Below are 23,632 nucleotides of genomic sequence, written 5' to 3'. Positions count from 1 at the left end.
TCAGTTGTCATCGTACGTCGAGGACTACCTAGAAATGGGTATTCCAGGCTGGGTTGGATAAGCCGGGAAGGAACGTGAGTTAGACCTGGTTGTAATTTCCATTTTTGGTCTTCCTGTAGAATGGCTACGTCTTCCGCCTGCGAGTGGTCTACCATCGAGAGCCCCAGGTCCTGAAGGAGGTGGTCACTCCGGAGGGGATGCTGAAGTACCAGGAGAGTCCAGAGTCTCAGCAGCTGGAACTTGAGACGTTGCATCTGCCCTTCTTGACTAGCTCGCTCCACGGGTACGAGAGAAGAGCCAGCTCTGGGTTGGGCCTGGGCCCAGTCCTCTGGTGCTCTTTTTAGGGGGATAAATGGGGGAAGAAGGAGGTATTTGGTGCTCTTTCAGCTTGGTGGTTTTCTTGTAGACGTTTCATTACCCAACTAGGGAACATCATCAGTGCTAGTTGGGTCATGAAACGTCTGCAAGAAAACCACCAAGCTCAGAGAGTACCATAGGCCCCACAGTCGTCCTCCTCCTCCTCCTCCTCCTCCTCCTTCTCCTCCTCCTCCTCCTCCTCCTCCCACCAAACCCCACTCCCTTTAGCCGAGATAATTCTATCTAGCTGGGTCATGAAACGTCTGCAAGAAAACCACCAAGCTCGGAGAGTACCATAGGCCCCACAGTCCTCCTCCTCCTCCTCCTCCTCCCCCCCCCTGCTGCTGCTGCTGCTGCTGCCAAACCCCTCCTTTTAGCCTAGATCGGGTAGGCAACCCTGGCTCTTTTATGACTGATGGACTTCAACTCCCAGAATTCCTGAGCCAGCAAGACTCAGCTTGGAAACCTCTCCCTTTCCCCTCAGTATGGCTGGCTCAGGAATTCTGGGAGTTGAAGTCCACGAGTCATAAAAGAGCCAAGGCTGCCTACCCGTGGACTAGGCCTACCAGTTTCTGATCATCTACTCCTGTCAGGCTTAATAGACTAGGCCAGAGGTAGGCCACCTTGGCTCTTTTATGATTCGTGGACTTCAACTCCCAGAATTCCTGAGCCAGCATGGCTCAGCTTGAAAACCTCTCCCTTTCCCCTCAGCATGGCTGGCTCAGGAATTCTGGGAGTTGAAGTCCACGAATCATAAAAGAGCCAAGGCTGCCTACCCGTGGACTAGGCCTACCAGTTTCTGATCATCTACTCCTGTCAGGCTTAATAGACTAGGCCAGAGGTAGGCCACCTTGGCTCTTTTATGACTCGTGGACTTCAACTCCCAGAATTCCTGAGCCAGCAAGACTCAGCTTGGAAACTCTCCCTTTCCCCTCAGCATGGCTGGCTCAGGAATTCTGAATTCCTCCGCCATTCAGTCAGAACCGAAGAAGCTTCTTGGATGAGAAGCGAAACCTCTTCAAGCAAAGGCAAGAAAGACCAAGTGCCTCTCAGGGGAAAAAAAAAAAGCCCCTTTGGGATAATCAGGACCTGGATGACTAAGAACCTCCATAGACAATGAGCCCAGGGAACATTTTTGCCATTTTAGATATACAGGTGGTCCTCGACTTACGACCACAGTGGAGCCCATAATTTACAGCTAAACTAGCAATGCACCTGTATCTGCCCGATAACAGGAAATCCTGAATAGACCGGCTTGTTCTGCACAGCTGGGTGGAATTATTTACATACAGTTATTTACGTACTTAAATAAAATAAATCGCATAAGCTGCCTTTGAGCCACGAAGGGTTCATCCAGCCTTTGAACGGCCACTAAGTAATACTAGACCATGGGTAGGCAACCTTGGCTCTTTTATGACTTGTGGACTTCAACTCCCAGAATTCCTGAGCCAGCCATGCTGAGGGGAAAGGGAGAGTTTCCAAGCTGAGCCATGCTGGCTCAGGAATTCTGGGAGTTGAAGTCCACGAGTCATAAAAGAGCCAAGCTTGCCTACCCGTGGCCTAGTCTATTAAGCCTGACAGGAGTACATTATCAGAAACTGGTAGGCCTAGTCCATGGGTAGGCAGCCTTGGCTCTTTTATGACTAGTGGACTTCAACTCCCAGAATTCCTGAGCCAGCCATGCTGAGGGGAAAGGGAGAGTTTCCAAGCTGAGCCATGCTGGCTCAGGAATTCTGGGAGTTGAAGTCCACCAGTCATAAAAGAGCCACGGTTGCCTACTCTTGTACTAGACGGAAGAACTTAACTGGATAAGCGAAACATTTCAAACCAACAAGAAAAGAAGTTGCCATGATTCAACTTCCAGGATATTAGTGAAGATGAAACACATATTCCACAATTACCAGAGGACCCCTTTTTATTATGCAAGTATTTTTTTAAAAAATGCTAGGAATATGGTAGACAGATTCTGTGTACTATAAGAGCAGGAGATAGTCACCTCCTGAGGGAATGACAGCTATTAGGGACAGAAGACATATTTTGTCCTCATCAGAGGAGGAGATAGTAGCACATTACTTTCTCTCTTGGAAGGGAGTGGCTTGGCAATTTCAGTTATTAAAAAAACTCAAATCTCCTCTTACGTTAGTTATCCGCATAGCCCAGGGGTAGGCAACCCAAAACACTCAAAGAGCCACTTGGACCCGTTTCCCACCAAAAACAAAACACCGGGAGCCGCAAAACACTTTTGATATCTTAAATCAAGATAACACTGCATATATCCTTTTTTAACCTTTATTATAGGTGTGTGTGTGTGTTTGTGTTTGTGTGTATGTATACACACACACACACAATAAAAGTAAAAATATGACTCTTGGGAATATCCATACTATTAAAACAATGCTCACCAAGAGAATGCTTTAATGCTTTAAGAGAATAAAATTACATGCACACACAGGTAAAAAAAGGATATATGCAGTGTTATCTTCATTTTAGATGTCAAAAGGGTCTCTCTCTGTGTCTCTCTCCCTCCCTCCCTCTCTATCTGCCCTTGGTCTGCCACTCCTCTTCCCCCACTCTCTTTCTTTCTCTCTCTCTCTTTCTCCCCCCCCTCCTATCTGCTGCTCACCTGGCAAGCTTCAAGCTGTTGTCCAACAAGCTCAGGGGTAAGCAACCTCGTCTCTTTTATGACTCCTGGACTTCAACTCCCAGAATTCCTGAGTCAGCCTAGCTGGGCTAGCTAGCTCTCTCCTGCCCTTCCTGCTTCCTGCTTCCTGCAGAGACGCAGCAAAGGGAGGAGCTCCGCCCAGTAAGCTTTTCAGCTCCTCGTAGAACACTGTGAGTGCACTCTCTTTTTTACACACACACACACAGAGAGAGAGAGAGAGAGAGAGAGAGAGAAGCAGGGAAGCGCAATTGCCTCTCTCTGTCTCTGTCTCTCTCTTCAAAGGCAGAGGAAGCTGGGAGCCACAGGGGAAGGCTCAAAGAGCCGCATGCGGCTCCGGAGCCGCAGGTTGCCGACCTGTGGCATAGCCCAATCTTGAATTCGGTGATGGGGGGGGATTGTTTGTTTGCTTGTTTTTGCTCAGATTGCAATGTGCTATGAGGATGGGGACTGTTGCATGTGTTCAGGTACACTTCGTTTTGTTGGAATTTTTACTGATTCATAGACAGAAGGAAGGAAATTGCGTCAAGGCAACCATCCAAATGTAAAATTCCATTTATCAGTGTGGCAGTGATTAATGAACTGAATGTTGTAAGTCGAGGATTATCTGGAATTCATTCTGAAACACCTCGTCGTTTCTAGCAAGAGCAAAGCCCCTCCCAGCAAGAACTTGTGGGAATTTCCGTTCCTCTTGATCCTGCTCTTAACATCCTTTATTTTCCTCCCCGCAGCCTCCAGCAACAATATCCGGCTTTTAGCGGCAGCTGCCGTCTCGCCAAGCGATGGATCAGCGCCCAGATGCTGAGCGACAGCCTTGCGGAGGAGGCTGTGGATTTATTAGCGGCCTTCCTTTTCCTCTCTCCAGCTCCGTTCACGGCACCCAGGTGAGCAGCCAATGTGACATGTGCCGCTTCGGCTGATGAGTTTTCTTTGATTATATCTCACAGGTGGGGAACCGTGGCCCCCTTGATGACTTCTGGACTCCAACTCCCAGAATTCCTTTCTTCCGTACCTATTTTTATTTATTGGTTTAGGACAGAGGTCCCCAACCCCAGGTCTGTAGACCGGCACCGGTCTGTAGCATACTAGCAAACGGACTGTGCAAACAAGTGAAGCCCCATCCACTGGATGCGGGCACCACATGAAACCATGTGCCCTCTGGTCTGTGGAAAATCTTTCTCCACAGAATCAGTCCCTGGTAGTAATAATGATGATGATGATGATGATGATGATGGAAGGGACCTTGGAGGTCATCTAGTCCAACCCCCTGCTCAGGCAGGGAACCCTACACCATTCCGGACAAATGGCTGTCCAATCTCTTCTTAAAAACTTCCAGTGTTGGAGCATTCACCGCTTCTGGAGGCAGGTTGTTCCACTGGTTAATTGTTCTGACTGTCAGGAAGTTTCTCCTTAGTTCTAGGTTGCTTCTCTCTTTGGTTAGTTTCCACCCATTGCTTCTTGTTCTGCCTTCAGGCGCTTTGGAGAATAGCTTGACTCCCTCTTCTTTGGGGCAGCCCCTTTGCAACTGCTGTTGGGTAAACCTTTCCACCAAGGGCAAGATTGACATTGCAGGAAGGCCTCGACTTACAACAGTTCATTTAATGACTGTTCAAAATTACAAAGGCACTGAGGAAAAAAGGGACTTACGACCATTTTTCACACTTAGAATCTTTGTAGCAGCCCCAGGATTACGGGATCAACATTCAGATGCTTGGCAACTGACTCGTACTTATGACTGTTGCTGTGTCCCAAGGTCCTGTGATCACCTTTTGCAAGCTTTTCACAAGCAAAATCAAGGGGGAAGCCAGACTCACTTAACAACCGTGTCACTAACTGATCAACTGCAGTGACCCACTTAAGTACTGTGGTGAGAAAGGTCGTAAAATGGGGCAAAACCCGTTTCGCAAATGTCTCGCTTAACGACAGAAATTTGGGGCTCAATTGTCGTATGTCGAGGACTCACTGAGTCCACGAGTCCCTTTTGCACTTTTCCATATTGGCCAATGCAATTAATGACTGTAGTAAGAAAAGTGTGTTAATTACCGTATAGTAGCCGAAAATTCTTTGGAAACAAGTAGCCCCCTTTTCTCCTAAGAAATTTAATTATAGGTAGTCCTCGACTTACAACCTACAATGGAGCCCAACATTTCTGTGGCAAGCGAGACATTGGTTGTGAATTTAGCCCCGTTTTACGACCTCTCTTGCCACCGTTGCAAAGTGAATCATTGCTGTTGCTAAATTAGCAGCACGGCTGTTAAGTGAATCTGGCTTCCCCATTGACTTTGCTTGTCAGAAAGTCACAAAAGGGGATCACAGGACCCCGGGACACCCCAACCGTCATAAGTACCTGCCAGTTGCCAAGCATCTGAATTTTGATCCCAAGGATCCTAAATGTGAAAGACGGTTAAAAGTCACTTTTTTCAGTGCCGTGGCAACTTCAAACCGTCTCTAAACAAACTGATGTAATTCGAGCTACTTTGTGTGGCTAAAATTCCTTAGGAAATTGGTGACACCTTTTTCTGCTAACAAATTTTATTGAAAGACGCAGCCTCAGCAGCTTAAGCCTTTTAATAACCTTTGTTAGCGTGACAAGGGGCTGCTAAACCCCCCCCCCCTTTTTTTTTTTGCAAGGAGCGACTGCAGTTTCATGATACTTAACTAGGAAATAAGTATGGTGGAACCCCACTCCCCTTAAACCTCTGAGTAAATCCGTTTTCTCTTGGGATTTGTGTGTTTGCTTTTCTACTTACAGCCCAAAGCTTTTGTGCTTTTTCTTTGTTGCTAGTGGCTTTGTTCAGCCTGGTGTTGAGACAAATACCTCTCACCTGCTTGTAATTGTTTTTCCTCCTCACCAGCTCTCCCCAAGTGGGCTTCCTTCGGTTCCTTCACCTGCTCGCTTCCTTTGATTGGAAGAACAGCCCACTTTTGGTGAACCTCAACGGTGACCTCAAAGGTGAGCAGGGGAGAGGTATAATTTCCATTCCTGTTTTGGTAGATCAATGGTTCAGCGGCGGTGGAAAAATCTTTCCCCAAGATGTGTCTCCAAAGACACAAAAGACGGAAAGCTGCGTTGCAAACGCACGGATGAATCATTTCTGCCTTCTTAACACCTTGTTGTAAAGGATTTTGTCAACTGATCTGGGCTGCGGGGCAGGTGATGGTAATGCGATTAATACGGCAGCTGAAAGACCATCCTGATCCTTTTGTTTCCAACATAATGAATTTACTAAGGTAACACAGCCATTGTTGAATATAAGTTTAGGCTTGCTGGATTTTTGTTTTGTTTTGTTTTGTTTCATTTCCAACGATGGTCAGCCCAGCGTTCCTGGATTTTTCCAGGCAGGTTGGGTGATGGCCTGGAGCAGACGGATCTTCCAACTTCTCTAGGTTGCAGTGCTGTTATTAGTCCTTGACTTACGACCACAATTGAGCCCCAGGTTTTCTGTTTTTAAGTGAGACATTTCCTAAGTGAGTTTTGCCCCATTTTAAGACCTTTCTTGCCACAGTTATTAAGTGAATCACTGCAGTTGTTCATTTAGTAACACGGTTTTTAAGTGAATCTGACTTTACTTGTCAGAAGGCCGCCAAAGAGATCACGTGACCTCAGGACACTGCAACCGTCATAAATACGAGTCAGTTGCCAAGCCTCTGAATTTTTTTTTTAATTAAAAAAGTTTTTATTTTCCATTTATTCATACAAAATACAATTAAATTCCTAACCATTGGTACCGCCTGCCCATTCCCCCAGGCTGCGTCCACCCTCTCTAATCCTTCTCCACTTCCCTCCTCTTTCTCTCCTCCCCTCCTACTATCTTCCCCCCCCCTTCTCCTCTAACCATTCTACTTCCTCCCTACTCCTTCCTCCCCTCTCATCCCTCTCACACACATGAACGCAGCATAGGGGAAATGCCCAAGCGTTTACCATGTCTATATTATCATTACCCACCCACTCACCCACCCACCCACCCTCAACCCTCCCCCCCCTCGCTTCCCAGAGCAGAATACAGGGTTATTATTAAGAAAGTTAACAATAATAAAAGAAAAAAAGAAAATAAAAGAGAAAAAAAACATCATACTTAACCTTCAACTCCCCTTAAATTAAGTCATATAAACAAATCTCTACAACAGTTACTATAAAATTTACTCATAAAATAAATGAATCTTTATAGTCCCATATTTTTTCTGAATATAATCTATCCATCTTCTCCATACAATAATATATCTTTCTTGTGTATGATCCTTCAAATAAGCAGACAAGCCTCTGAATTTTGATCACGTGACCACGGGGATGCTGCAACGGTCAGGGGTCAAAAACGGTCATAAGTCACCTTTTTCAGTGCCGTTGTAACTTTGAACAGTCATTACATGAACTGCTGTAAGTCGAGGAATTCCTGGATCTTAGTAGCTAGAAAGAGCAGACTGGGTTTTGACTAGGGCAGGGGTAGGCAACCTTGGCTCTTTTATGACTCATGGACTTCAACTCCCAGAATTCCTGAGCCAGCGTGGCTCAGCTTGGAAACCTCTCCCTTTCCCCTCAGCATGGCTGGCTGAGGAATTCTGGGAGTTGAAGTCCACGAGTCATAAAAGAACCAAGGTTGCCTACCCCTTGCCTAGGGCTTCTTCAGAGTAATGGCTTGATAATGTTTCATCGAGTTGTCGTTGAGTCTTAGTGATCACATTTGTAGATGTTCTCCAGGAAAACTGGTCATAGTTTCGGAAGTTATGGGTGCTCCATCACTGATCCAACCTGGAATTAAGGAGAAACTTCCTGACAGGGAGAACAATTAAGCAGTGGGATGACTTGCCTCCAGAAGTTGTGGGTGCTCCATCATTGGAGGCTTTTAAGAAGAAACGGGGCAACCATTTCACCTGCATGGTATAGGGCAGGGGTAGGCAACCTTGGCTCTTTTATGACTGGTGGACTTCAACTCCCAGAATTCCTGAGCCAGCATGCCTCAGCTTGGAAACCTCTCTCTTTTCCCTCAGCATGGCTGGCTCAGGAATTCTGGGAGTTGAAGTCCACGAGTCATAAAAGAGCCAAGGTTACCTACCCCTGGTATAAGGTCTCCAGTTTGAGCGGGTGGTTGGACTAGAAGACGGCATTGTCTAGCAAGAGAGGCCTCAGTCATAAGTCGAGGACTCCCTGTATTTGCTGCTGAAGGTTGGGTGTTTTGACTAAATGGTTTTGGAGGCCTGGGGAGAAAGACGGCAGGTGAGGTGGAGCTGATGACTTCTTTACCACACTTGTCAAACAAACATCCTGACAGACCACACCTGAGCAGGCGCCTGGATATTTCTGCACACACTTGTTTACCTGACCAGGGTGTAACCTGAAGAGGTTGCAAAAGGATGGGGTTCTCTCTACCCCCCCCCCATATTTCCCACTCCCTGCTCACCTCTCTCTGAGGTCAGGCGAGGCATTGTGCATTTTCAGTCATGTATAGGCAGTCCTCGACTCATCAGCATTTGTTTAGTGACCCTTCAATGTTACAAAGGCACCGAAGAAAGTGACTTATGATCGGTTCTTGGACTTATGACCATTGCAGCATTCCCTTGGTCACATGATCAAAATTTGGGCACTTGGCAATAAGTGTGTGTTTGACTAGAATTGCAGCTTCCCAGGGTCATGTGATCGCCATTTGCATCTATCATGTATCTATCTATTTATCTGTCTGTCTATTATCTATTTATCATCTAGCTTGCTATCCATCCATCCATCCAGCTATCTGTCTGTCTATCTGTCTGCTTGTCTGTCTGTCTATCTTCCAGCTTGCTATCCATCCATCTGTCATCTACCTATCTATCTATCTATTTATCTATCTATCTCTAGCTTGCTATCTATCTATCTATCTATCTATCTATCTTCTATCTATTATCTAGCTTGCTATCCATCCATCCATCCATCCATCCATTTATCTATCTATCATCTATTTATCATCTAGCTTCCTATCCAGCCAGCCAGCTATCTATCCTCTATTTATCTATCTATTCATCCATCCACCCATCCATCCATTCATCCAACTTTTTAACCTCCTTCACAGAAGAGTTATGAATGGTGTACAATTTAATCAATACAATAAAACTTTCAAAAATGAATAATTTTAAGATTAAAAGTTAGGAATGTAACAGAACCTTCCCGGCTGGTCCCAATTGTGGTCGTAAGACGAGGACCACCTGCACTTGCAGCTTTTTAGAAATTGACCTCCATCCTTGACTGAATTTTCTCGCAGCATCTCAAAAAAAGTGGCAACCAGATTATTTTTCTGGTAGCATCTTCCAGTGGGAAGAATGCACAAAATCTGGATCCTTCAGATGTACTTTGAAGAGGATGTAAATTCCATAAGGGCTCCTGAAAATCTAGGAAAGCCGTAATTGTTACAGTTTAGGACTTAGAAGTTTTGCAAAATGCATGTATCAAAATTTTAGTGGCACAATATTGAAGCACGCCCAATGTCACAAAACAGATGCATGTTGTCCTCAGCTTACAATGGCAATTGAGCCCCAAATTTATGTTGTTAAGTGAGTCATTTGTGAATTGAACTTTGCCCCATTTTACGACCTTTTTTGCCACAGTTGTTAAGTGAATCACCACAGTAAAATTAGTAATATAGCTCTTAAATGAATCTGGCTCCTCCATTGACTTTGTTGTCATAAGGTTGCAAAAGGGGATCGCGTGATCTGGGACACTGCAACCGTCATAAATATGAGTCAGTTGCCCAGCATCTGAATTTTGATCACGTGACCATAGGGATGCCACAACGGACGTAAGTGTGAAAAACGGTCATACGTCACCTTTTTCAGTGCAGTTGTAACTTTGAACAATCACTAAATGAACTGTTGATAAGTCGAGGACCTGTATATGATGGTTAAGGTTAAAACAACTAGAAGCAGAGATAGATAGAAGTAAAATAATTAAAGAATCGTCTGTTTAATGAGCCGAGGTGGCGCAGCACTTAGAGTGCAGTACTGCAGGCCACTTTAGCTGACTGTGTTCAGCAGGTCAGCGGTTCAAATCTCACCGGCTCAAGGTTGACTCAGCCTTCCATCCTTCCGGGGTAGGTAAAATGAGGACCCAGATTGTTGGGGGCAATGTAAATATATATATACGTTGCTCACTGGTGTACACCGCTTAGAGAGTGCTTGCACTTAAAGCGGTATATAAGTCTCATAAATAAATAAATAAATAATAGGTGCCAAGAAGAGAATAATAAAGATCCACAGTCCTTGTCGTCTTCCTCCTCCTCCTCCTCCTCCTCCTCCTCTCAGCAACCTTTTTAGCACTGATGATGTTACCTAGATGATTAATGAAATGTCTGCAAGTAAACCATGAAGCTCAGAGAACACCAAGGACCCCACAGTTTCCTCCTCCTCTCCTCCTCCTCCTTCTCCTCCTCCTCCTCCTCCTCAAACCTCACTTCTTTATAACACTGAAGATGTTCCCTAGTTGGGTCATGAAATGTCTGCTAGGAAACAACCAAGTACAGAGAGCAATAAGGATCCACAGTTCTCCTCTCCCCAAACCTCACTCCCTTCTAGCCCTGGTGATGTTCCCTAGTTGGGTCAAGAAACGTCTGCAAGAAAATAACCAAGCTCAGAGAGCACCAAAGATCCCACAGTCGTCCTCCTCCTCTTCCTCCTCCTCCTCTTCCTCCTCCTCCCCCACTCCCTTTTAGCACTGAGGATGCTACCTAGTTAGGTTAGGAAACATCTGCAAGAAGTGTATTTTGTTTTTAAAATAAATGTCATGAAATTATAATGTAATATACAAAGGTAAAGTAAAAACAGTCGGGAAATGGGAAAGGATAAGAAAGGAAGAAAAATACAAGATAAAGGTGGAAAGGTAAAAATGGATAAAAAAAACATAGATAAACTTGAGTGCAGTAAAATACAGAATAAAATTACAACCTCCACTTTTTTTCCATTCACATACTTAGTCACTGCTAGCCATTTCTCTAGCAACAACCTACAGGTGGTCCTTGACGTACAACCCTTTGTTTAGTAACCGTTCAAAGTTACAACCGCGCTGAAAGAAAGTGACTTAATGTTTTTCGGACTTACAACCGTTGCACCCTCCCCGTGGTCAGGGGATCAAAATTCAGACGCTTGGCAACTGACTCACATTTATGACGGTCGCAGTGTCCCAGGGATGATCTCTTTTTGTGACCTTCAGACCAGCAAAGTCCAGGGGGAAGTCAGATTTATTTTACAACCATGCTACTAACTTAAACAACTGCAGTGATTTACTTAACAACCGTAGCAAGGAAGATCGTCAGCTGGGACAAAATTCAGTCAACAACTGTCTAGCTTAGCGACGGAAGTTTCGGTCTCAATTGTGGTCGTAAGCCGAGGACTACACCTGTAGTCAAATCAATGAAACCAAGAGTCAGAAGTTATTTTTATTGTTGTTGTGTTTCTGGAGAAGACCAGAAGCTGTTTGCAGATCGAAACAAAACCGGCTCTGTTCTTTTCTCTTAATTAAAAGCAGTCCATTTCTGACAGGGCCGTCCCATCTTTGGCTAAGAGTGTTTGCCCCACTTCCTTTTAAAGGGCAGGGGCACGTTTCCAACTTGAAATCCTGTTTGGCCACTTGCTTCGCAGAACAGAGATAATAAATTCTGGCAGAGAAATTAGCTTGAAAATTAACTGGGTTAGATTTTTGAAAGAACAGCCTCGCATTGGTTGTCGAACTCAAAACCGCTTCCTTTGCACGGTCCACCTGTAAAAAGCGGAATTCATCTTGAAAGAGAGAAGGTTAATGGTCTAGAACAGGGGTAGGCAAGGAAGAGGTTTCCAAGCTGAGCCATGCTGGCTCAGGAATTCTGGGAGTTGAAGTTCACGAGTCATAAAAGAGCCAAGGTTGACTACCCCTGGCCTAGGAGGCTCACCGCTTAGAGCAGGAGACCTTATACCATGGGAAGGCAACCTTGGCTCTTTTATGCCTCGTGGACTTCAACTCCCAGAATTCCTGGGCCAGCATGGCTCAGCTTGGAAACCTCTCCCTTTCCACTCAGCATGGCTGGCTGAGGAATTCTGGGAGTTGAAGTCCACAAGTCATAAAAGAGCCAAGGCTGCCTACCCGTGGACTAGGCCTACCAGTTTCTGATAATCTCCTGTCAGGCTGTCAGGTTGCCTACTCCTGGTCTAGTCTAATGAAGAGAAGGACGAGGGGTGACACGATAGCAGCCTTCCAGTATCTGAGGCCCTGCCACAAAGAAGAGAGAGTCAACCTTGGCTCTTTGATGACTCGTGGACTTCAGCTCCCAGAATTCCTGAGCCAGCATGGCTCAGCTTGGAAACCTCTCCCTTTTCCCTCAGGATGGCTGGCTGAGGAATTCTGGGAGTTGAAGTCCACGAGTCATAAAAGAGCCAAGGTTGACTACCCCTGGTCTAGAACAAGAAGCCCAGGCTGGCCCCATCATCACAGCAGGAGAGTTTTTGACCAACCGATCCTCAAAAGTTGGGTCAGTTTGAGGAGATCCACACGGGGCTGCCCTTGAAGACTGTTCAGGGGCTTAGCTGGTGCAAAATACAGTAACAAAAAAAGGAGAATGTTTGCAGCTCAGGGTTGAAATGAGGGCTCCTTGGTGCTCTCTGGACGTGGCAGTTTTCTTGCTGACGTTTCATGATCCAACTAGGTAACATCATCAATGCTAGAAGGAAGTGAATGTTTGGAGAGGAGGAAGAGGAGGAGGAGGAGGAGGAGGAAGACTGTGGGGTGTTTGGTATTCTCTGAGCTTGGTCGTTTTTTGTTTGTTTTTTGATTTGCAGACCAGGGGGTTTCCTCTGTTTATATTCAAATGGCTTGTTCTGTGTTAGAGGGAGTGTTATTTTCTTTCTGTTGTTTACAAGGACAAATTAGGTATATAAACAGGGAGGAAAAACCCCACTCCCTCCTAGCACTGAAGATGTTACCTATTTGGGTAATTAAATGTCTGCAAGAAAAAAGCCAAACTCAGAGTATCAAGGATCCTTCAGTTCTCCTCCTCCCCCTCCCCCTCCCCCTCCTCCTCCTCCTCCTCCTCCTCCTTCCTCCCTCCTAGCACTGAAGATGTTACCTATTTGGGTAATTAAATGTCTGCAAGAAAAGAGCCAAACTCAGAGTATCAAGGATCCTTCAGTCCTCCTCCTCCCCCTCCTCCTCCTCCCTTCTAGGACTGATGAGGTTACCTGGCTGTGTAATGAAATATCTGGAAGGAAACAACCCAATTCAGAGAGCCCCAAAGACCCCACCGTTCAACCCTGAACTAGAGATATTCTCCTCTGTAGATGTAAATAAGTATCCGTGACAAAAACACCCCACTTTTTGTGCCTGTTACAAAACATCGCTCCGATAGTGATTCTGCCTTCTTAGCATTATTTCTCAGGACTCAAAATGAGTCAAGAGGCTCAACCAGGAAGCATGATTAAGATTTCAGTGATGCTCAGCTAAATGCGATAATCCGTTTTGGAACTTGAGGCACTCAAAGTTAGCAAAAGCTGCCCTCCTAGTCTGATGTATGAAAATCTGCATTGTGTGTGTGTCTACCTGAGGGATACATCAAAGCCAGATCCAGGCTAAGTCAGCTTGGTTCTTAACATAATGCAGGCCCTTTGATTAAGTCACCCCATTAAGTCTTTGCTTCCCCGAAATGCAAAATTTGTTCCAGAAGAACCGGCTTTCTTTCCATCCCTTTTCTTTAGAGGGGGATTTTCCCCTCCCAACATATTTTCCTCCTCCTTCTGTTGTTGTTGTTTTTTAAATTAGCAAAGTATATTGCAAGACACAGACAAGGCAGCAGTAAAACCTAGCACAGTGAAAACGTAAGGTAGTCCTCTTTTAACAACTGCCTCATTTAGCAACTATTCACGTTTAATTTTTTTAATATAGATTTTATTAGTTTTTATAGGGGTTAGGGATAAGGTGGGGTTGGGGTTGGGGTTTTCCAAATAACATTTTCAAACAGCATAATGTCTGGGTACACGTATTTAACTAACATTAATAGACATAGTTAATTATCATAAACATTATGTTAATTAAACACTCAATAGCCTTCTTCTTGCTAATATATATTCAAAATTACAAATTGCATTCCTTTCTCTCTGACTCGTCTTTCTAGCCATTGATAGAAATTATCCCATGTTCTAAAGCAGTGTTTCCCAAACTTGACAATTTTAAGGTGTGTGGACTTCAACTCCCAGAATTCCACAGCCAGCAATGCTGGCTGTGGAATTCTGGGAGTTGAAGTCCTCATGCCTTAAAATTGTCAAGTTTGGGAAACACTGTTCTAAAGTACACTGAGTCTTCTTTCTTTTTTATCTTTACAGTCAATCTATCCATTTCTGCACACTCTAGCATTTTCTTTTTTTAAATTTTTTTATTAAGTAAACATTTAAAAAGAGGTTGAAGTCACAGTGTGACTTTTCTGGTTGTTATTTTGCCATACATACTATATTATATATCATATGTCTCCCTATTAATTGATCTTTTATACCCTTTACATATTGCATTTTATACTGTGTATACATTTACATACATATTTACGTCTATTTATAACATAACTTCCATTTCCATTCTTATCTCGTATTCTAATCTCTATCTTACGCTCACTTTGAGGTTGGAAATCTACACTTTCTGTCTTCTAGACGAGCTTTCTCTGTTCTGACTTTTTCTCCTCGAGGCTAACCAATAGTACATCTTATCCCAAACTTCGTAATACTGTTTCATCCTTGTCTTTAATTTATTAATAATAATAATGATAAAGTTGGAAGGGACCTTGGAGGTCATCTAGTCCAACCCCCTGCTCAGGCAGGAAACCCTATACCATTTCGGACAAATGGCTGTCCAGTTTCTTCCTAAGAACTTCCAGTGTTGGCGCATTTCTAAGGATAATCTATCCATCTCTGCACATATCAAAAAAAATTAATTAGTTCCAGGGCTTTTTTTTCTCATAGAACGCCCAGAACGGAGTTACGGCACCTTTTTTGGATGGAACCTTGTAAGATAGGGGAGGCGGGTTGTATGACATGCGTGAGTTCCGGCACTTTTTTTTTTTTTTAGAAAAAAAGCACTGATTAGTTCACTCTCCACCGGGGGAATTTCTGTTTTTCCAGTTCTGGGCATACACCAACCTTGCTTCTGTTATGATATGCAACACTAAATATGTCTCTCCTTTGTTAAACTTTCCATCTGTCATTCCCAGTAAAAACAATTCTGGTCTAGAATCTATCTTCAGTCCCAATATTTCCTCCCACCAAGTCTTTATTAGCCACCAAAATTCTTTGGCTTTGGAACAAGTCCACCACATATGATAATAAGTGCACTCTAGCATTTTGTTAATTAGTACTTCTTCAGCTAGTAAATTTTCATTTTTACAATGTTGGGCAAATACAAGTCTTGCTGCGGTTAATATGTGTAGTATTAGATATCTGCAATCTTTCTCATAATTAGCTCCTGTTATTCCTAACAAAAATAATTCTGAGGATGGGTGGGTGGGTAAATGGGTGGGTAAGGATAATATAGATATAGTAGTTTATGAGAGAGGTGCTGCTTGGGCATTTCTCCTATGCTGCGTTCCTGTGTTTGAGAGGGATGAGAGGGGAAGAAGGTGCAGGGAGGAAGTAGGATGGTAAGAGGAGAAGGGGAGGGGAAGAGAGTTGGAGGGGAGGAGAGAAAGAGGAGGGAAGTAGGGAAGGTATTAGAGAGGGTGGACGCAGCCTGGGGGGAATGGAAGCGGCACCAATGGTTATGAATTTGTCTTATCTTGTAAATTGTATTAGGTTGAATAAATGGAAAATAAAAACTTTTTATTAAAAAATAATTCTGAGCAACTATTCACGTTTATGACGAGAAAAGAAAAACAGTTTTGCAACCAGTCCTCATATTTATGACTTTCACGGGTCTGTAAAGCCAAGGAGAGCTGAAGTAAGATCGTAAACACAGTTGTGGTTTCACTTAAGGACTGTTTTGCTTAACAACCAAGTTGCAGGTCCCAATTGGCCTGCGTTACAAAAATTGAAAGTCCGTTTGGAGTAGTGGTTCAGGCGCTTCCGGGAGTGGTGAGAAAGTGGGAGACGCTGAATTCTAAACCTGCCTTAAGCACAAAGCCAGCCAGTTTGTCTCTGCCCTAGGATGGAGGCATTGGCAAACCCCGTTCTGAGAAACACTGCTAAGCAAACTGCAGGAGGAAGTCGCCGAGAGCCGAAACTGATTGGAAGACACAGATTTTAAAAATTTCAAAAATTTAAAATAAATTAAAATGGGATAGGAACGACGAGAAGAGTCCATACAATAGGCGTATAAAATTAATCTGGTCTTTAATCTTTCTATTACATCTGGACTGCATAGATAGATGTTCCTATCCATGTATTTTTATAACATAAAGGCTTTTCCATAGTTGCAGGATTTGCAACGGTTGTAAGGAAGATTACGAAACTGCAGACTGAGAAATAATGTTAATATTAGAGGGGATGCAATGAACTGATATGGATTGCGATAATTTTATGTATTTGTTTGTATCCGGCCTTTTTTTATTTTTATAAATAACTCAAGGTGACAAACACACCAAATACACCTTCGTCCTCCTATTTTCTCCACAACAACAACCCTGCGGGGTGGGTTAGCCTGCGAGAGAGACCCAAAATCACCCAGCCAGCTGTCATGCCTAAGGCAAAATTAGAATTCACAGTCTCCTGGTGATTGGCCCAAAGTCACCCAGCCGGATTTAGGGCCTAAGGCGGGACTAAAACTCAACATCTCCTGGTGATTGGCTCAAAGACACCCAACTGACTTTCATGCCTAAAGTAGGATTACAACTCACCGTCTCCTGGTGATTGGCCCAAAGTCACCCAGCCAGCTTTAGGGCCTAAGGCGGGACTAGAACTCACAGTCTCCTGGTGATTGGCCCAAAGTCACCCAGCCAGCTTTCATGCCTAAGGCGGGACTACAACTTACAGTCTCCTGGTGGTTACCCAAAGTGATCCAGCTGACTTTCATGCCTATAGTGGGACTAGAATTCACAGTCTCCTGGTGACTGGCTCACCCAGCTGGCTTTCATGCCTAGGGTGGGTCTATAACTCACAGTCTCCTGGTTTCTATCCTGATGCTTTAATCACTAGACCAAACTGGCTGGCTGTTTGAATTTTGCTAAAGTCTACCATTGCAAATAAGTGTTTCAGTACAAAGGCATTTGAGGAATGGACAACTGTCTTCTGACAGGGTGACTTTTTGATTTTATAACCAGAGGCAGATTATGTAGCAATCAGGAACCACTTTATGGAAGCCCGGCCTCAACTCCCGGCCATGTTCATTGCTACCCCGAAAGACCAACAATTGTCACTGTGGACCAGAGAGAAGCCATCACCTCAGGTATGTCGAGCTGAGGCCACCTTACCTGGGCAGTGTCTTCCCTTCTCTGCTTCTCGTTGTGAATCAGACCAGCTGTTGGAAGCCTCTGTTGGCAGTGATGAATGAAAGGTTGGGTTTAAAGACCTGTCTTTCATGTCACCAAAGTCATTTTGGGCAAGTGGTCTCTTGTCCTCACTTGGTTGCCAGAGAACTGAAGTGACATCTCATTGCCTGCTCAGCTTTGTGCGGTCCTTGGTGCTCTCTGAGCTTGGTGGTTTTCTTAGAGACCGTTCATTACCCAACTAGGTAACAACATCAGTGCTAGATGGGAGAGGAGGAGGAGGAGCATGGACTCAGATGATCTCTGAGCTTAGTGGTTTTCTTGCAGATGTTTCATGACCCAACTAGGTGACACCATGAATGCTAGAAGGGAATGGGGTTTGATGAGAAGGAGGAGGAGAAGGAGGACAACGAGCTTGGAGGTTTTCCTGTGGACGTTTCATTACCAAACTACATAACCTCATCAGGGCTCGAAGGGAGTGGGGTTTGCTCTCTGTTTATGTAGTGGTAGCTTGGCCTGTCAGTGTTGGTGGGACTTCTTAGTAGTTCCTTAATTGGGCTATTATTTATTGAGTTGGTAATCAACCAAAAATAGCCAGCAAACCTCGCTCCTTTTTTAGCGTTGATGATGTTTCCTAGCTGGGTTATGAAATGTCTGCAAGAAAGCATCCAAACTCAGAGAGCACCACGGGCCCTTCATTTCAACTCTGAGTTACAAATACTCTCTTTTGTTGCCACTCAGCTTTCAACTCAGTGTTGAAAACGCTGAGCTGAGAGATAAGATAAATACAGAGAGTCCTCGGATTATGACGGTAATTGGGACTGAAATTTCCACCGCTCAGCGATGTGTTTGCAAAACTCGTGTCCCGTAACCACATTGATTAGTGATGGCAAGCGCACCGCACAGTAAGCATAGAGTCAAGTGATGCTTAAACTTAGGACCGCAGTGACTTAACGCTGGGATGAATTATCGTCGTAAGTCGAAGACCACGTGTGCAACAAAGAGTACAGATAGTTCTCGACTTACAAACATTTGTTTTGTGACCATTCAAAGTTACAACATCGTAGAAAAAAGGGACGGATGACCGTTTTTCAGACTTACACCCGTTGCAGCATCCCCGTGGTCACATGATCAAAATTCGAGACAGCTTGGAAACTGGCATGTACTTACGACGGTTGTAGTATCCCAAGGTCATATGATCACCTTTTGCAAACTTTGGACAAGCAAAGTCAAGGGGGAAACAAGTTCCACCTAAGAACCACGCTACTAACAACTATAGTGACTCACTTAACAACCAGGGCAGGCGAGGTTGTAAAACGGGACAAAACCCCCTTAACAAAGGTCTCGCTTAGCATCAGAAATGTTGGGCTCCATTGTCAGAAGGCCACAAAGGGGGATCACATGACCCCGGATCACTGCAACCGTCCTATATATAGAGCCAGTTGCCAAGGATCTGAATTTGTATCACGCGACCACGGGGATGCTGCAGTGGTCATTAAATGTGAAACATAGTCGTAAGTCACTGTAATTTTGAACGGTCACTAAACCAGTGGTTGGAAATTGAGGACTGCCTGCCCTCGCCTTGCCTGGTTGACCTCTCCTTCCTCTTCCCTTCTTCAGATCCTCCAGCGCCTGCTTGTGCTGGCCCAAGAGTCCCTTCAGGTGTTGGACAAGCAACTTATGGATCCGCTCGGGACCCAGGACCTGAAGGTGAGTTCCTCAAGAGGGCCCAAGATCCTTTTCACCGGAGGTGGACCTCCCCGGTATGACCAGGCCCTACTTTGAAGTCCACTGTTATCACTCAAGCTGGGGGAAATTGGGATGGGCCAACTCACCACGGGACAATTTAACAATTCAATTTATTGATTTAAAATGAATTTTTAAAAAATCGTTTTAATTTTTGTCATTCACGTTTCATTCTGTCCCTCCTTTTTCATCCTTCCTTTAATGGTTCTGTTCCACCATTTCTTTGATATTAGTGTAACTCTTTTCCCCCGGCGAATTGACCATGGTGAGTTGTTTTGTGGTGAGTTGGCTGTGCCAAGTTGTCCATGGCAAGTTGGCTGCGGTGAGTTGTCTTGTGGTGAGTTGTCTGTGGCAAATTGTCCGTGGTGAGTTGTCTTGTGATGGGTTGTCTGTGGCAAGTTGTCCGTGGTGAGTTGGCTATGACAAGTTGTCCTTGGTGAGTTGTGGCAAGTTGTCCGTGGTGAGTTGTCTTGTGGTGAGTTGTCCATTGTGAGTTGTCTGTGGCGAGTTGTCCATGGTGAGTTGTCCGTGGTGAGTTGTCTGTGGCGAGTTGTTTGTGGTGAGTTGTCTGGCAAGTTGTCCATGGTGAGTTGTCCATAGCAAGTTGGCTGCAGTGAGTTGTCTTTTGGTGAGTTGTCCATGGTGAGTTGGTGGTGGTGAGTTGTCTTGTGGTGAGTTGTCCATGGTGAGTTGTCTGTGGCAAGTTGTCTGTGGTGAGTTGTCTGTGGTGAGTTGTCTGGCAAGTTGTCCACGGAGAGTTGTCTTGTAGTGAGTTATCCGTGGCAAGTTGTCCGTGGAGAGTTTTCCTGTGGCAAGTTGACTGTGGTGAGTTGGCCATGTGAGTTGTCTAGCAGTGAATTGTGTGTGGCAAGTTGTCCGTGGAGAGTTGTCCTGTGGTGAGTAGTCCGTGGCAAATAGCCATAGCTGCAGGGAAATATTTCAGAAGATGGACTCAAGATTCAGAAGGTTTTCGACAGACTCAAGCATTGGGCACTATTGAATGAAATGCAGACCTAATTGGTGAGAAGAGTGGGATTTTACACTGAGGCAAGGAAGGCCAAATGCAGAGGTAGAACATAGGAGGTACCTGGCTCAATAGTAGTAACTGTGAGAAGGTTTTAGGTATCCTAGTAGTGGACCCCCGCTTAACTACGAGCCAGCCGTGCGCTGCAGCTGCCAAAAAAAACCTACTGTTCCAAGTTACAACACTGAAAAAGTGACTTTTTATGACCATTTTTCACCCAATCATTGCAGCATCCCCATGGTCATGTGATCAACTTGGCAACTGATTCGTATTTATGACGGTCGCACTGTCCCGGGTTCATTTGATTCCCTTTTGCGGCCTTCTGACAAAATCAGTGGGGAAAGCTGGATTCGCTTAGTGACCACATGCTTTGCTTAACAACTGCAATGACTCACTTCACACCTGTGGCAAGAAAGGTCGTAAAACGGGGCAAAACTCACTTAACCGTCCCGCTTAGCAACAGAAATTTTGGGTTTAGTTGTGGTCGTCAGTTGAGGACCGCCTGTACTGCAATCAACTCAACGTGTTTTTCTTGACGACATTAGGGGTGAAGATTTATAAGGATCCTTTTTATTTGGGAGAAATTCTTTTGCGTATTTCTTTATAAGGTAGGCTGTCTTTGGTCTTAGTGGCACCTGTTGTTGGTGTGTGTGTGTGTGTGTGTGTGTGTGTGTAAATATTCCCCAAAGAGATGGGATGGAACACAAAAAGCAAACACAGCAATGGCAGACTAGATTTGCTTTGGTTTGATTTAAAGTTAATTAAAATCAGATTGCAGTGATCCCAATGTGTATTTTTATTTCCACTGACATACTAAACAGTAAGCTTGATGGCGCTCTTCTTGAAACTTCAGACTTTCCATCCTTGCTACACAAACAGGCCAGTGATATTAAACATAATCTCTGCCTGCCGTCTCAGTTAAATGGGCTGTTTTTCATGGCTTAATTAAATTTAGAAGCTGTTGTGTTTCTTTCCAGCTGTTGTAACATATACGTCTATTTCAGATGCTGGCATAAAGATTCTTGAGGTTAGTAACAGCTCAAAGAGATATTTATTGTTGCAAATGTGAGGAAGAAAAGAGGAAAATTTAGGTTGTTATGAACCTCTTAGAACTGTGCGGTCCTTGGTGCTCTCTGAGCTTGGGTGTTTCCTTGCAGACGTTTCATGACCCAGCTAGGTAACATCATCAGTGCTAGAAGGGAGTGGGGTTTATAGAGTGGAAGAGAAAGAAGAGGACGATAACTGTGGGGTCCTTGATGCTCTCTGAGCTTGGTGGTTTTCTTGTAGACGTTTCATGACCCAACTAGGTAACCTCATCATCAGTGCTAGAAGGGAGTGGGGTTTGCAGAGAGGAGGAAGTTGTGCATGTTTCATTCCCAACTAGATAACATCATGGTTGAGAGAGAGTGACTGCCCGAAGTCCCCTATCCAGCTTGTGTGCCTAAGGTGGGACTAGAACTTACTGTCTCCTGGTCATTGGTCCAGAGTCTCCCAAGTGATTTTCAATGTCACACAGAACTAGAACTCGTATTCATCTGATGATATTCAAAGTCATCCAACTGGTCTTCATGCCTAAGGCAGAACTAGTAGTAGTAGTAGTAGTAGTAGTAATAGTAATAATAATAATAATAATGATGATGATGATGATGATGATGATGATGTTGAAAGGGACCTTGGAGGTCATCTAGTCCAACCCCCTGCTCAGGCAGGAAACCCTATACCTTTTCAGACAAATGGCTGTCCAGTCTCTTCTTAAAAACTTCCAGTGTTGGAGCATTCACCACTTCTGGAGGCAGGTTGTTCCACTGGTTGATTGTTCTAACTGTCAGGAAATTTCTCGTTAGTTCTAGGTTGCTTCTCTCCTTGGTTAGTTTCCACCCATTGCTTCTTGTGCTGCCTTCAGGTGCTTTGGAGAATAGCTTGACTCCCTCTTCTTTGGGACGGCCCCTGAGATATTGGAACACTGCTATTATGTCCCCTCTCGTCCTTCTCTTCATTAAACTAGAGATACCCAATTCCAGCAACTGTTCCTTATATGTTTTAGCCTCCAGTCCCCTATTCATCTTTGTTGCTCTTCTCTGAACTCTTTCTAGAGTCATCTGATTTGATCAAAGTTGCCCAATTGGCTTTCAAGACTAATGTAGGACTAGAACTCACCATCTCCTGGTGATTGGCCCAAGGTTATCCAGCTGTCTTTCGTTTTAACACGGAACTAGATCTCACCGTTGCCTGGTGGTGTTCAGAGTCACCCAACTGGTTATCATGCTTAAGGTGGGAGTAGAATGCACGGTCGCCTGCTGACTGGATCAAAGTTGCCCGGTTGGCTTCCAGGACTAAGGCAGGATTACAACTCAGCATATCTTGCCATAAGAACTAGACCAGGGGTAGGCAACCTCGGCTCTTTTATGACTCATGGACCTCAACTCCCAGAATCCCTGAGTCAGCTATGCTGCTATCTGAGCTATGCTGACTCAGGAATTCTGGGAGTTGAGGTCCATGAGTCATAAAAGAGCCGAGGTTGCCTACCCCTGAACTAGACCAAAAGGGCCCTAGTAACAATATATATAACTTTGGGCCAAGCAGCAGAGGATGATGAGTTCTGGTCCTGCGTTAGTCATGTGAGCCGATTGGTCAGCTTTGATCCAATCAGCATGTGACTGAATTCTAGGTCTGCCGTCGGCATGAAAATCAGTTGGATGTCTCTGAACATTGCCAGGCAACTGTGAGTACTAGTTCCATGTTACAATGAAAGGCAGCTGGGTGACTTTGGGCCAATTACCAGGAGATGGTGAGTTCTAATCCCACCTAGGAATGCAAGCTGGATGAGTGACTTTGGGCCAGTCACTCTCTCTCAACCATGAAGTTACCTACTTGGGAATGAAATAACTGCAAGAAAACAACGTCCTTCTCTCTGCAAACCCCACCTCCTTCTAGCACTGATGAAGTTATCTATCTGGGTCATGAAACAAGCTCCGACAGCACCAAGGAGCCCATAGTCGTCGCCCTCCTCCCCCTCCTCTTCCTCCTCCTCATCACCCCTTCTAGTATTGATGATGTTACTTACCTGGGTCATGAAACAACCAAGCTCCGACAGCACCAAGGAGCCCACAGTCCTCCTCCTTCTCCTCCTCCTCCTCATCATCATTATCATCCCTTCTAGCACTGATGATCTTACCTATCTGGATCATGAAACAACCAAGCTCAGAGAGCACCAAGGAGCCCACAGTCCTCCTCCTCCTTCTCCCCCTCACCTATCTATCTGTCTGTCTGTCTATCTATCTATCTATCTATCTATCTATCTATCTATCTATCCATCCATCCATCCATCCATCCATCCATCATATATCTATCCATCCATCCATCATTATCCATCCATCCATCCATCCATCATCTATCCATCCATCTATCATCTATTCATCCATCCATCTATCTATTGTATCTATCTATCTATCTATCTATCTA

General features: G+C 44.7%; 1 protein-coding gene across 2 annotated transcripts in view; it reads left to right on the top strand.

Moving 5' to 3' along the window:
• The window catches only part of NOL6 (nucleolar protein 6), an 89,087-nt gene that overhangs the window by 43,114 nt on the left and 22,341 nt on the right, over positions 1–23,632 (top strand). Inside the window, exons 19-23 of one of the 2 annotated variants that reach the window (XM_039349537.1) lie at positions 120–283; positions 3,748–3,900; positions 5,872–5,969; positions 17,236–17,360; positions 19,021–19,110. In XM_039349537.1, coding sequence (XP_039205471.1) covers positions 120–283; positions 3,748–3,900; positions 5,872–5,969; positions 17,236–17,360; positions 19,021–19,110 — 630 coding nt within the window. The remainder of the gene's footprint in view (positions 1–119; positions 284–3,747; positions 3,901–5,871; positions 5,970–17,235; positions 17,361–19,020; positions 19,111–23,632) is intronic. The other variant, XM_039349538.1, reaches the window with a different exon arrangement.

Source organism: Crotalus tigris, unplaced genomic scaffold (genome assembly GCF_016545835.1).
Source record: "Crotalus tigris isolate CLP2741 ecotype Arizona unplaced genomic scaffold, ASM1654583v1 scf7180000018292.409768, whole genome shotgun sequence".
NCBI lineage: Eukaryota > Metazoa > Chordata > Lepidosauria > Squamata > Viperidae > Crotalus > Crotalus tigris.
The sequence above is the reverse complement of the archived record's forward strand: the minus strand, read 5'-3'. Positions and strand labels throughout refer to the sequence as shown.